The sequence below is a fragment of the Blennius ocellaris genome, assembly GCF_963422515.1.
Source record: "Blennius ocellaris genome assembly, chromosome: 24".
In the NCBI taxonomy this organism is placed as follows: Eukaryota; Metazoa; Chordata; class Actinopteri; order Blenniiformes; family Blenniidae; genus Blennius; species Blennius ocellaris.
In genome coordinates this window covers 5943050-5957215 of record NC_137673.1, presented here as the reverse complement: position 1 = coordinate 5957215, position 14166 = coordinate 5943050, and the positions used below count along the sequence as shown (strand labels likewise).

The 14166-nt window shown below is 41.4% G+C and overlaps 1 protein-coding gene across 1 annotated transcript in view; it reads left to right on the top strand.

Moving 5' to 3' along the window:
- Positions 1-14166, top strand: part of LOC308147571 (dystrophin-like) — a gene marked incomplete at its 3' end in the record, with an annotated part of 178415 nt that overhangs the window by 115068 nt on the left and 49181 nt on the right. The window contains exons 16-23 of the mRNA XM_080519799.1: positions 964-1065; positions 2580-2687; positions 3385-3564; positions 5393-5592; positions 7354-7477; positions 9986-10064; positions 12324-12436; positions 12631-12759. Coding sequence (XP_080375925.1) covers positions 964-1065; positions 2580-2687; positions 3385-3564; positions 5393-5592; positions 7354-7477; positions 9986-10064; positions 12324-12436; positions 12631-12759 — 1035 coding nt within the window. The remainder of the gene's footprint in view (positions 1-963; positions 1066-2579; positions 2688-3384; positions 3565-5392; positions 5593-7353; positions 7478-9985; positions 10065-12323; positions 12437-12630; positions 12760-14166) is intronic.

Sequence of the window (14166 nt, the reverse complement as noted above, 5' to 3'; positions counted from 1 at the left end):
TATTCTCAAGAGAACTTCACTCTGCATTTTCTCTCCGGTTCCATCAGACATCAGCATGTGAAATCAACTTCATTATTGCTCAGAACGTCTTCATGTTAAATAATGTTTATACGCTCCTGAAGGAAGCAGTATTATGCTTCTGTTCAGTTTGACTGATGAATACAGTCTGAGAGGTCGAAGATCGTGCTCATTCACACTGTTTTGTAAGCTGGCGAATGACTCATTTTCTGGGCATCTGCCTTTAATGTAATGTGCTTTTCAGTTCTTTCATGAAGCCGAGTACAAAGTGGTGACCTGTGACCCAAACATAGTACACTTACTTTCCCGGAGATGTTCCTTTTGAAAGCCAGCCTTGATGCCGTCGCCTGCTCTTTGTTCCAGTTGGAATTGTTGCAACGTGCAAATCAGCTGGAAGAGGAGAAGAGACTAAACATTCATGCATTGTGGACATAGAACTGGATGGAGGGAGACTGTGTCAAGCTCTTCAGTCTCAACCTGCAGCAGCACCACTTAGAGAATGGTCCAGCATGAGAGGCTGAGCTGAGCTGAGCCTGTCTGAAGGATCAGCTCTATAGAAAAACAGAAAAGGGTCTCAAATCTGGATGTGGACTGTGAATCTGGATTACGGAGCTGGACTCTTGAGTCTTGACTGTGGATCTGGATGCTGGATTTGGACTGTCGGTCGAAATATATTATATTAACGTGGTAAAAGTGACCATTCAGGGCGACATACACAGCTTAGCTCCACCCCTCTGGGAGAGCGAGGAGTGACAATCAAACGGGGTTTTTTTGACAGCTCCTAAAGAAAAATCGTCAACTGTCCTGACGTGTGTGTGTGTGTGTGTGTGTGTGTGTGTGTGTGTGTGTGTGTGTGTGTGTGTGTGTGTGTGTGTGTGTGTGTGTGTGTGTGTGTGTGTGTGTGTGTGTGTGTGTGTGTGTGTGTGTGTGTGTGTGTGTGTGTAGGTGCTGGGTGACCGCTGGGCAGCCATTTGTCGATGGACAGAGGAGCGCTGGATCCTCCTGCAGGAGATTCTTCTGAAATGGCAGCACTTCACTAATGAGCAGGTCGGTGTGTGTGAGAGTGTGCGTGAGACTGCAGCTTTTTCTGCATGTAAAATGTGGTTGAATCATTCCCGGTGTGTGTGTGAACCTGTTTTGCATCATGCTGTTAAATATATTGCATTCCAGTGTCAAATTGCTCAAAGGACAGCGTTTTACAAAAAGAAAAAACAAGTTAGAGTTGGTGGCTACAAACTTTTTCTTGTGCTTTATTTAATTCTTTTCAGCATTTCTATTGGGAACATTTGAATTCATTCTTGAGTTTATGTTCTGTTGTATTTCTTGCAGATGTAATCTCCTGTTTGCGTCTGAAAATATTGAAATATTTGGTAGACGTATACCTTTTTGATATGCATGAACTCCAACAAGTACATAGAAATTACACTAAAATTGCTCCACTCTATACACACACACGCACCACAAAATGTTTCTACTCCTCAGAACTGATGGACCAGAGAGGTTACACTCTGAATATGAGCATAAAGTACAAAGTTACAATGAATTCTTATAATTTCGTTCAAAAACCTGCTGGCGATTTTCTTTTTTTAAGTATATACCCTTTACTGATGAGAAATTTTAATTAGATCTTCTTTTATTTTGTCTGTGCTTCATCACAGTTGCATTTATCATCCACGGCAGACGTGGGGGAAGGAAATTATATGTGTCATGACACCCGACTTGCTCGTGTTCTCTGATTATTAATCGAGCCTGCTGAAATAACAACATGAGATTTAGACACGATTAACAGATCAGCCTTAATTACAAGTCCCGGAGTTACATCGCCGCCCTGCAGGTCACAGTCGGCTTTTGTGCGCCACAATATGGAGTAAATAGAAGTTTGTTAAGTAGCAGATGCAGTGTTTACTCTGTTTCAAGATGAAGATCAGTGTTATTGTTGAAGGAAAATAGACTTTTGAAACGATTAGTAGTAAACGGTAACTGTTTAAAAGTCATTGCGTGTCCTGTAGGTATTTACTCTGTGTCTGTTGTGGATCACAGAAATACTAGATGAAGTGTAATAACCCACAGCTGCTAAATTTAAAACATCCAGAAGGATCAAATTAAAGAGATTATTTATTTAAATGAAATGATTTCCTCAATTTGCACCCTTATCAAGTCTCTTTCACATATACGTCGTCTGAGTCTCCTACTATTTCTTCTTTTCTTTCACCTCTTGCACTCATTTTTCCTCTCATCTCCTTTATTGTTTAGCTGAATGGGTGGATTCATAGATGGATGAAGAGAGAGAGAGTGAGAGTGGATATAAAAAGAAAGAAACTGACTGAAAATTCTGTAGATGGAACAGAAAGTGAATAGAATGTATGTTAAATGAAAAGAGAGAAGAAATAGATTATAGTTGGTTCAGTATAGAGGGAAAAGACAAAGTACATACAGGGAAAAAAGTAGAATATTTAAAAAAAGAGTAGATAGAATATTTAGAGATTAGCTGATAACAAAGATGGGAGATGATAGAATATCAGGAGAATAGACAGAATAATGACTGTTTTTGGTCCCCTCAGTGTTTGTTCGACTCGTGGCTCACTCAGAAGGAGGAGTTGGTTCGCTCCATCAGGACGTCCAGCCTGAGGGACCCGGGGGAGACGGCGTCCTGCGGGCGCCGCCTGGCTGTGAGTTCCCAGCATGCCGAGCTGCACTGACGCTTCAAACTCCAACTGTTGCGTCTGCATTTCCCAACATAAGAATTGGCTATTAACGTACTGTTATCTTATTAAAGACAAGGTTTTAGAAATGAATTTATTGCAATATGAACGAGTTTCAATGTTAAAATATATTTTAATGCAACACTATAGTTTGAATATGTCAACACTTTGAGATATTGTAAATTAAAAGCATCTAACGAGCACAAGAATAGTTATTTTTCCTTCTAAGGATTCCAACAATTGTTAACAATAACAATATGTAGCCATGGCCAATAATTTGAGTCATTTTACATGAAATAATTATGTTATATAATAAAATAATGGGGGGGGGGGGGGGGGATCACAATCATTGGTGCACAAAATTGTACAAAAAAAATTTGTATATTAAAAAAATCCAGTTGACTGGAACATTTTTTTTCCTGTCAATTAAAAATAATTAACCACACATGTTTTATGAATTAATCACAAGGTAATTTTGCATTTCACAATAATTGTTCAGTATTTAAATAAGATGTGGTTAGCAGGTAATGTCTTTGAAGCTCTTACAGTTTGACAGTTTGCACGTACATCCATACATCTAAAAAATAAGTGTGATTTATCATTTGGAAACTTCAGTAGTTGTGAAAGTTGAGAGTGACAAGCACAAATCTGTGTGTTCCTTCAGGCGGTGAAGGCGGACATGGAGGTGAAGCGCCCAGCGATGGACAAGCTGTGCTCCATGAGCCAGGACCTCCTGTCCAGTGTCAAGAACAAAGAAGTTGCTAACAAGTTGGAGGCCCGGCTGGACAGCTTCGCTCAGCGCTGGGAGCGGCTCATCCAGAGCCTGGAGACCAGCAGCTCCCAGGTAATCGACACCCTGGCGGCTCAGGGTTTATCACTGTATGCTGACGATGTCGCACCTGAAACTAATGAGCCAGACTTTTATTTTCTTCTGTCACCCTTGTTTGGGTCCGTCTTGGGCCCGTCGTTATTCTCCATCTTCATTAACGATGTGCTCAAGCTGTTGGCAGCTTCAAAATCCGCCTGCATGCCGATGATACCATCATATATTCAACTCAGTGTCACATCTCCAGAGCCGTCCTCTCATGACCTTCTCATCGTAATGCCACCAGTTTTATTGTTACTGTACCTTTAAAGTCCTCCTAAATGTGTGTCTTGATTTGTCACATAAGATGTCGTCAACCACAAAGTCGCAATTTCAATATTCGAGATGTAGAAATGTGTAGAATAATGTCTCAAATTCCTCTGGAGACCTTTTTTTTTGATAATTTGAAATTTTTTTGATCCCCTCTTGGTGGAGTCCCTCGTTGTCAGCTCGACAGTGATCACTATTCTCTCTGCTCATCTCTCTCTTCTACACAATCTCAGCGAACTCCCCTCTGTCTTTGTCTGCACCTTTCTGCTGTCACACTCAAGTGACACGCTCGCTGAGGCGCGATAAGATGAAGACAAAAGACTTCAGCGGGTTGAAATGTGCTGATAAAAACATTTATGCTAATGCTACTTGTATTCTCATTGACTAAAGTGGTGGAGTTATTAAAGCTGTAGATTTGAAAAGAGTTCCACACTTACTATGGGAAATGTTAACTCGGCTTACATACAAAGCGTCAAGCAGAGGCTAGTTAGCTTAGCTTGGCACAGAAGCGCCATGAAAGTTGAAACAGCCTGTACTGCTTCTGTACTGATAATCAAATCTACCTGAGCCACACTCACGCTGCTGGGAGCAGGAAGTTATTGGAGCTGTTGGCAAACACCATCTATACAACATCAGAAACTGGGCTTGAGGCAAAACTGTAGACGACTCCAGCGGGGGAAAACAGTCCCCAGCAAATGTACTTTTTGAACTTTTCTCATGAGTGTTGGATATAAAAAAAGAGAAAGTTACTGTGGCTTCTTAAAAAGAAATTCCATTGCTGAGACCAGGAACATCCTGTAGAACAGTCAGTCTATGCTGCAGATCAACTGTCTTTATTTATCCATGTCGTATTTTTTCATTACTTTCTCTTAACAAATATAGTCAAGCACTTCTGTAAAACCAAATGTTTGGTGAGTTAAACATTTATTTGATAAATCATTGAGTTAGTACTGGTTAGTTCTTTTTTTCTTTAATGAATCTTAAAACTTTGAGATATACCCAGCCAGTTAAAGTGGGATCTGTTCAACCCTAAATCTTGTGGATAAATCTCGGCAGTTAAAAGAACCGGTGTTTTACTGAGACAGATGTTTGCTCTTCAAAAGTTGTCACCACCCACCGAACCTGTTTAGTTTCCCAGGAAGTATTGTCACATCATTTTTCCGGAAACATAAGCAGACACCTACGGGAACGCCGTCGCTGAATCCAGTTGCACACATGTCTTCATTTGGTGCACGTTGTTTCTTTTCCTCTCTCGATTACTTGTCCATTATCATCAATCACATAATTAGTAGACTGACCTCTGCGGGCACGCTCTCCGGCTGCGAGCACCCTCGTTTCCATGGCAGCGAGGATACCCCAGGAGCTCTGCTCACTTCTTAGCTGTTACTGGGATATTGGGATATTCTATTCTAGGAGAGACGCCGTCAATAGACATCAGGGAGCCTTGTTGGTTTATAGAAAGTCCACTTTTCTGCACCCTGACATTTGTAGACTGATGCAGCCTCCTGCTGTTTTCTCTCTCCTGCCTCATGCCCAGGTGTCATCGTCTTGCAGCTCGCCGCACCAGCCGCCGACCCCACCACCACGGCAGTCCGAGCTTGAACACTCCCTCACCACCACCACCATCACCAAGGTGGCGACCACGAGGGAGAAGGTGTCGGCCGTACGCCAGACACGAGAGTCACCGCCACCACAGAAGAAGAGACAAGTGGTTGTGGATTCAGAGCTCAGGAAAAGGTGTGGGCGTGGGCTTGTGTGTGTGTGTGTGTGTGTGTGTGTGTGTGTGCACGTGTCAACGTAGGTTTTAAATGTTTTCTAACTTGTGTGAAATGTTCAGTTTCATGCACCCCTTTCTGCTGTCGTTCCTCAGCAGGTAGGTGGTGAAACACTCCACTTCCTCTGTGCCTCCCTGTAGAAACAAACTTCCAGGGCCTGTTTATGCAACATTCTCAGGGGGAAAACTGCAAAGTTTCTCACAGCTCTCCATCGCTGTGAAATCAGAAAACCTTTCTCCTCATGTGTGCGCAGATTCGCAACAATAACAATTCTGCACCATCATCTTCATAGATGGACCTTTACCATTAAAAAAGACACTTTAAAACAGCTTAAAAATGTGTGGATGGTTGTATTACAAAAAAACTGCCATTTGCTTGTGACTCGACAGGCGAGCTCCGGGCGATTCTGGCGATTATTTTCAAATTGTTGCCCCCTGAATGTAAGACGTTACTGAAATGATGCCGTTTTCCTCCCAGTGGATGTTTTGTGTGTAAACAGAGCCTCAGCTGCAGTGAAGACCAAACATTCAGAAAACCCTTGTAGTGAGTCGACCAACGTTTCTAGAAAAGGCAACTCGAACACACTGCGAGTTCTCGTATGTACTTTTTTAACATACTTTCAGAAAATATTGTTACTTTATGCTACAATCAGATGCACACATGGTAATGTAGTATTTTCGACTGGAACATGTGAAATATTAGTAAGGCTATACTTTGTTGAGATAACTAGATATATGTGATTTAACTTGTGTGAAGAGCCGTTCATGGAACCATGCATACCAGATACTAACGGGAGGATTCAGTAACTCTTTTCCACAGGAGACCATTATTAGTGTAATTTAATAAAATAATAACAATGTTCCCTCGTGATGTTCCACAAATCACATTATTAGGTGGATGTACAAAAGCGACATGGAAATCAAATCCTCACACTGGCAGGCCTTTATATCTTGACTGCTTTTCTTTTCTTTTCTGTCTGAATGAGATAATGAGGCCAATCTATAAGTGAACCTAATTAGATGGTGAGGTTCAATATGTGTATGAACCCAGTTACAATGTGTCTCGCAGCTGTTCTACGGATATCAGGAGAGAAAAATAATAATGTCTCATCAGAGTAAATTGTGTACATTTCAGTTACCCTCTATTGACCAGAACCGGTACCGTCCTCATTTTGTCACATTTCTTCTAAACTACCAACAAACACGTATACAGTCATATCAAAAGTAAAATAGTAAAATAAATGCAGAAAGAACTGATTCACAAAACACATCTTTTCACATATGAATCAATTAAATGGCAGTTTTATGCTGATAAAGTTGAGAAAACAATTTAAAAGTTTACAATGAAATGATTTAACAAGGTTCTCCCCTTAATTTTAATCACTTTATTACAAAGAAATTTTCCACTTTGGATTATATTATTGATACGGATTCTGTCTGATTGACTGAATTTGATGCTTCTACACAAACTAAAAACACGTAAACACACACCGATGGACTTTTCTTTCTTTTTCAATCAAATGAATAAACTTGTTATAGATGATCAGAATGGATCACGTGAGCATTGAACTCCTCTTCAACCAGTGTTTTCCCGCTACTTCATGACCGTTACCTGCATTTGTCCCGGCAGCTGGTGCTAATGTCCCACTGCTACACACTTTATGCGAACGAAACTCCCAAAAATACTGGCTGATGTTGCAAAGTGCCCGTTTGTGTGTTGTCAGGTTCGACGTGGACTTCACGGAGGTCCACAGCTACATGACCCGTGGAGAAGCCATCCTGCAGAGCCCCGAGTTCTCCGTGTCGCGCAAAGACGGCAGCATCCAGGAGCTGCACGACAAAGTCCAGGTAAAAAAAAAAAAAAAAAAAACACTTAAAAAAAACGGTGGGGAAGAAGCAGAGACGCCCCGCAGAGATTAATCTGCTGAAACCCGTCATGTAGAAATAACAAGGTTCCATCGCACAGTCGGATCAGAAATAAATTTCCCCCTCCACACGGCGGCCCTACCTGGGAGGACTGTGTGAACTGTGATTATGCACACGGGCGAGATGAGATGCAGCAAAGTGTCCGTAATGAGTTCTCAAACTTCAGGTACACGTCACTGCTCCGAAGATGATAAACACGATGGGAAGAAAACAACTGGGACGTAAAAAACAACCTGTAACACAGTGATAAATAACTCCTGTTACATGGCAAATACACTTATTCGCATTCCTGTCAAGAAGGAGATGAGAACTTTGATACCACTGCAATGTCTGGATGTTGAATATAAAGGTAAATCCAAGAGGAAGGAGCAAAAGTCCCTCTGAAGACAGTTGTTTCACTCATTCAAACTAATGCAATTAGATGCCTATATGTTCCACATACTGGAGGTTTTATGTTATGAATACTAAAATCTTTTCCCTTAAAAATCCCCTAAAGCAAAAAAAAGACTCTTTGAGGTAAAATCTGAAAGTTAACCAGACGTGGGAAGAGTGCTTTAACTTTATGTTTGCATAATATTACTCAAATAAAGCCGAGTAGGCGTCCTAAGAGGAGTAACCTCGTCTGGTAGGATGTTGAAAATCAAATCCAAAGAAACAACTGTAACTGGATATGTTATAAAAGTAGATGAGTTGCATCTTATGGAGCCTGGATGCTACTGCAGTTAGGTTGAACAGTAAATACAATGGAGGCTTTCGGTCCGGATAAGTACGAACTAAAAATACAAGCCACTGCTGCATTTGGCTCATACAGTGACTCAGTATCGCCTTCTAATGTCCACCAGTAGAATTACTTCAATTGTACAAACAGTCCCTTAAGTTTCTATCACTTTTCATACTTTTTCAAGATGATTTGGACACAAACTTTGTTTTAAATGACTTCACAGACTTATCTGGATTTACTTCTGAATTCTAACTTTATTAAATATCTTAGATTTAATGATATTGATCATTTCAAATGATCTCAATGAAATGTGATGGTTCTGCTGTTCTTGATCAGTTCTTGATTTGATTGAGTGGCAACTGTGCCTGCATTCAATTAGAAGGCAAAAATAATTGCTATAAATCCACTCACAGAAAAACATTCAAAAGAAATTAGACAGACTTATGAAAGAATTGATCAGTGACTCACTCATGCACCGAGTTTCTCATCAGATAAACACAAAAGGGTGTAAATGTTAGTCAGCGTTTTCTAAATGTCCCAGCCGATCATTCCTAATGAATGGATTACACACAAAACCGTCGCTCGGCCTCATAAACAATGAGCAGCATGTGAAGCTTTTAAGCTCCGCTTGTGGCGAAATTAACTGCCAACTCTACAAATGATCCATACGCTTTAGTAGACGATGAAAAGTGATGACTTCTGCTTTCTGCGGCAGCTTGTAGAAGCCACACATCACACCGAGCTTAGAAAGAAAAGGTCTCTGCATCATTTGCCATATGAAAGCTAAAGGTGATGTAAATTCTTTAAAATAAAGGGAAAAAATTGCAATTTAAGCTTTTCCATGTTTGACCATAAGACAAATATAATAGCTCCAACAAAAATGCAAAGGCTATAACAAAAGCCACAACAAGAATACAAAACCGCGACAGTAGAAATACGAAGGCCACAACACAAATAATAAAGCCACAACACAAACACAAATACTACACACAGACATAAAAACCAAAACATTCTTTGAATTCCAAAACAAAATTGCAAAAGCCACACAGGTATATAAAAGCCACAACACAAATATAAAGCCCAGAAGTGCTAAAGACACGACACAATCTGTAAAAAAATTTATACCAGCTACACAAGTCACAACGCAAATGTAAAAGCCACATGCAAAGTTCCAAAGCCACAATATGAATGTAAAAGCCCTAGCACAAGTGTAAAAACCACAACATGAATGTAAATGCCACGTCATGAGTGTAAAAGCCCTAGATCAAGCGTAAAAGCTAAAACTATGACTTTCAAGGCCACACAACCAATACAATAGTCACTGCGTTAATGCAAAAGCCTCAACACGGATGCAAAACTGACAACATGAATCCGCAAACGGCAAGTCAAAAACAGAAAGCCACTACAAGAGAGCAGAAGTCAACCACCGGCGGGGAGCAGCGCGAGCGTTTCCCTCCTGACGATCAGTCTTGTGCAGAAAGTGACCACCAGTGTGCAGACAGCTGTAAATGTCACAGCAGAGTACGATCAGAGGCTGATGAAGCGACACCACCTCCTGCTGGTGTTCACTCGCGCTGTGAATTGGACATTGATTCTGAGAGAGTGTTAATCTTTCTTCAGAAATAAATAATAATTGTTCCTGTTGTCTCTCCTCCTCCTCCTTCTCCTCCTCCTCCTCCCTCCTTGACTCCCCCCTTTCTTTGCTGCAGGCGATAGAGCGAGAGCGGCCGGAGAAGTACCGAAAGCTCCAGGAGGCGACTCGCACGGCGCAGACCCTGGTCGAGCAGGGTAACGCGCACGCTCACATACTCATTCCCATGCACACACACACACACATGCGCACACCCCGTCTGTCCCCATGGCAACGCCTCCACCTGTCCCACCCTCTCTCCCTGTCTCCATAGAAACCCTGATAGAGGGAGAGAAAGATGTTTCTTCTCGTCCGTCCTCTCCTCTGTCCTTGTGCGATTGTTGGGGTTTTCTGAAAGCGCAGGAACGTTCCATTCATACCTCTCACTTTACCTTTTCTTCCACTCTGACCTTCAAACGCACCAGAGCATTTCACAACTCGCTGATGAGAGCTGAGTGTGAAGTGAAAAAGCTCTCCACTTTCCTGGACCGGGCCCGTAGTTTAATGGTGTGTAAACCGTCACATCGTCAGCATACAGCTCAAGTTCTCCAGCAGACGCTTGGAAGAAATTACAAGGGGATTTGCTCTTGTCAGTTTTGTGTTTTGATATTTTATGGACTCGAAAGGAGCCACTTCATATCGTATCTGGCTTCTCTACATTAGTTCAGGAACCCCAGTTTGAACGGACGTGGTCATAATTTGTAAAGTTGTAGCATCTTTAAAGATATTCCTAAATTTGAGAACATATCAAAAAAATACATTTGCACAAAACCTGAACCAGTTGTGTGTAACTTCAACCTTTTGCCATTTCTTATTTTCTTCTTTTTTAAAAAAAAAAAATAGTGAAAACATTATGCCTTTTTGACCCTAATCTGCTGAAAGATTTATATTCTTCTGTACTGGATATTGATCGGCTCCAGTATGATATCATGCTGGATTTCTCTTCTATTTGAAGTTTGTTTGGCTTCTCTTGTATTTGGAAATCATCAATACCTTCTGATTTGTTCTCACTCAATAAATCACTTGGCCGTAAACCGTGGCCAATCAACCGAGATACTTGGATGTATTACATTCGTTTCATCATCTCATTCATTTTTATCGGTTTAACCCAGTTTACAGACTCTCAGAATCGATTGCTTGACATTTTCCTGCCTGGATTTACTGGAGTTGATCAATTCTACTCTTGGTCAGATACACTAACGTTGTGTTTGACACCCCTCCGACCCCACTGCCCTGCAAAATTCATTTCCTCACTCGTACCTTAAAAAAGGTACTTGAGTACCTTTTTTCATAGAGCCTTAATCTGAATATTTCAACTTTCTTTCAGCAGATATCTGTTAGCAGATTAAGGATGTTTCAGTGGGAGAACGTAGAAACGGTATTTACTACTTTCGCTTTGCAGTTTTCAGAAAAACTACACACGAGAATTAATAATTAAGAAAATTTAACCTGATTTACCAAACTCAAACAAAGCACAGAATATGACATTTTAATCAGATAGCTGCCAGGATAAAGCAGTAAATAAATAAATGACAAAAACGTGATAATAAATAGAAAATATGCTAAAAGGTCAGGAATAAACACCAAATAGAAACTATGCAGATTCATATTTCCTGGTATATTTATCCCTTTGAATAAAGTTACAAAAGGTGAATAGAGGTAAAGCCGGATGTTGCTGATCGAATAAATAAACAAATATAATATATAGCTAATCAGTGTAGCCAAACATCCAGATATAGTTGGAATATATTAACAGCGTATCTGATATTAATTGAACTAAATGTTTCACAGAGCAGGAAAGTAATATGTTTTGTTTGACAGCAACAATTTTTGAGAAGAAAAAAACATTTTGGTTTATTTCAGAGTTAAAAACATTTTTATTTAAGGAGATTTTACAGCTGTCAAATGTTTAAAATTGGTGAATTTCGTATGAAAGGGTCAGAAGTGATGGCCACTCATCTGACAAACATCTCCGGGTCCTGGAGGGCGTCTGAGTGTTTGACATCACCGGGGTACGGCGAGGTGGGATTACAGGAAGAGGGCTGTTTGCTCAGCAGATGAGACGTGTGAGGCAGGACGCCGCCTCCTCCTGCTCCAATTAACATGCAGCCCATTGAGTTCACGTCGCCCTTTTCTCAAATCCCTCTTTTGTACAACTCCGGCATTGATTCCAAACTCTCGCTTTTATTTTTTATTTTTTTACTCTAAATTGGCCGTTTACATCGAAAACTGCCAATTAGCACACAACGTGCTTGCGGCGCTGTGATTAGCGAGCACTTTCCGGGGTGGGCGTCTGGCCTCGGCTGACTTGGAGCACACTGCGATGCTTGTAGTGCGTATCAGAGTGTGTGTGCATGTGACAGTTGGTGTTTTCTCTTTCTGTCTGCCCACGACCTCCACTTCCACCGCCATCACAGAGGGGAGCCGCGCTGATGACATCGCCCAGGCGGCGGATCAGCTGAACCAGCGCTGGGTGGGATTCTGCGCCCTGCTCGCGGACAGGCTGGCCTGGCTAGCTTACCAGACAAAGGTACGCACGTTATCTACGCTAACGAATCTCAGAAAAGGGTTTTTTCCGGGGGGACGGGACTGAGTCCTGCACATGTAAAGAGTGTCTTCAGGTGCTGAGCATCGTCTGCATACGGCAGAAACTGACAGTTGAGTGTTGAGCCGTGGTTTTCTCTGAACAGTCTGCAGAATAACCTGCGCTGTGATGTGCTGCAGGTGCTGGCCTTCTACAGCCTGTACGAGCAGTGCGAGCAGGCGGTGGACGGCAGTGAGAACTGGCTCAAGGTCCAGGCGCCTCCAGCATCCGAACCAGAACCACTCAAGGTCCAACTGGACCGATGTCGGGTGAGTGACCAGTTCTGACTTTCTATTCTTCAAAATCCACTTCTCATTCGTTGTTTAAATCCTTTTATTTACGAACACAATGTGTTTAAACGCCGCTTTTTTTTTTCTTCTTTTTTTCTCTTCTTTGACTGAACTTAAAACGCTGGTTTTATTTATCTATTCGGTTTGTGTGAATTTCTGTTTTTTCACGCTCCTGCTTGTCACAGCATTGGGCTGTAAGTACTGCACTCCCTCTAAACTCCGATCGCTAAAACCTCAGTTACGAGTCAAAATCCTCTTAAGTAGTATCATTGTAGTCTAAGTAAAGTATCTTGTGTTCACCTTACGGGAAATAGCTAGTTACAGGATTACCCGTACTTCATATTTGTGGATGTTTGGGCCAGAACAAGCTTAATGAAAACTATTATTTTTAAGGTAAGTAAAGCTGACCAGTAGATGTAGCATATCCTTGTTGTTGGACAGTACAAACGTCTTAAAACAGATTTGACTTAGTGTAACCAGCATAGTCGCTTTGCTTAGCTTTTCCCTTTTGACTGACCCAGGCTAACTTCAGCTTTCAGCTGCACTTGTGTGGAGATTTTCTATGAATGTCTTCTGTCGTTCAGAACCTTGTGAAAAGACCTCAGAAGAATCAGAATGCTCCTGTACTGACGTCCCTCCCTGGCACGTCACAAAAAAACCACTTCAAGCAAAGTTCAAATAATTCCACTTGTGTCCACTGTTATAACCAGTTTGTCTTCAGTCCGCGTCTTTACACCAAAACAAGCTTGACTAAAAAAAGTCACTGCGAGTGACTACAATTTGTAGAACCAAAGTAGCTTTACAAGAAGGGATTCAACCTCTGGGGACAGATTCTAATGTTGGATTTACAAGACTGGACCATCGCTGAAAAACACAGCGGCAAAAAGGCAAAAATAAGTTGTAAGTAATCTAAAATGCAAAAATTGTTAGTTATTTTTGTAGTACTAGATTTTGGGGTGAAGATTTGTAAAGGTGGTTTGAGTTGTTGGTATTTTTTTATAGTGTTCAATGGGAGAATATTCCCTCGTGTACCGTTTAATGAGTGGGTAGCTTCAGCAGCGGAGCAGTGAGCGACATTTCGACACTACCGGAACAATAATCTGCACAAACAAACTTAAAATCAGCAGAGATGCTGTCGACACAGCAGAGGGAAATGGTAAAGAAGAAGCGAGTCATCAGCACGGAGAATAAAGAGGAGATGGAAACGTGAAGCTGTGAGGAAAACAGAAGATGGAGTTCAGTTAAAATGTGATTTTTTTCTTCAAAGACACTTCCACCCATAAACAAGGTTCTCCTGTGCCCACACGTTCCCTCGTTTCCACATACACACAAATGCACACTTCCTCCCACATATTGATGTCTGTATAATCTTCATATTAAGCAGCC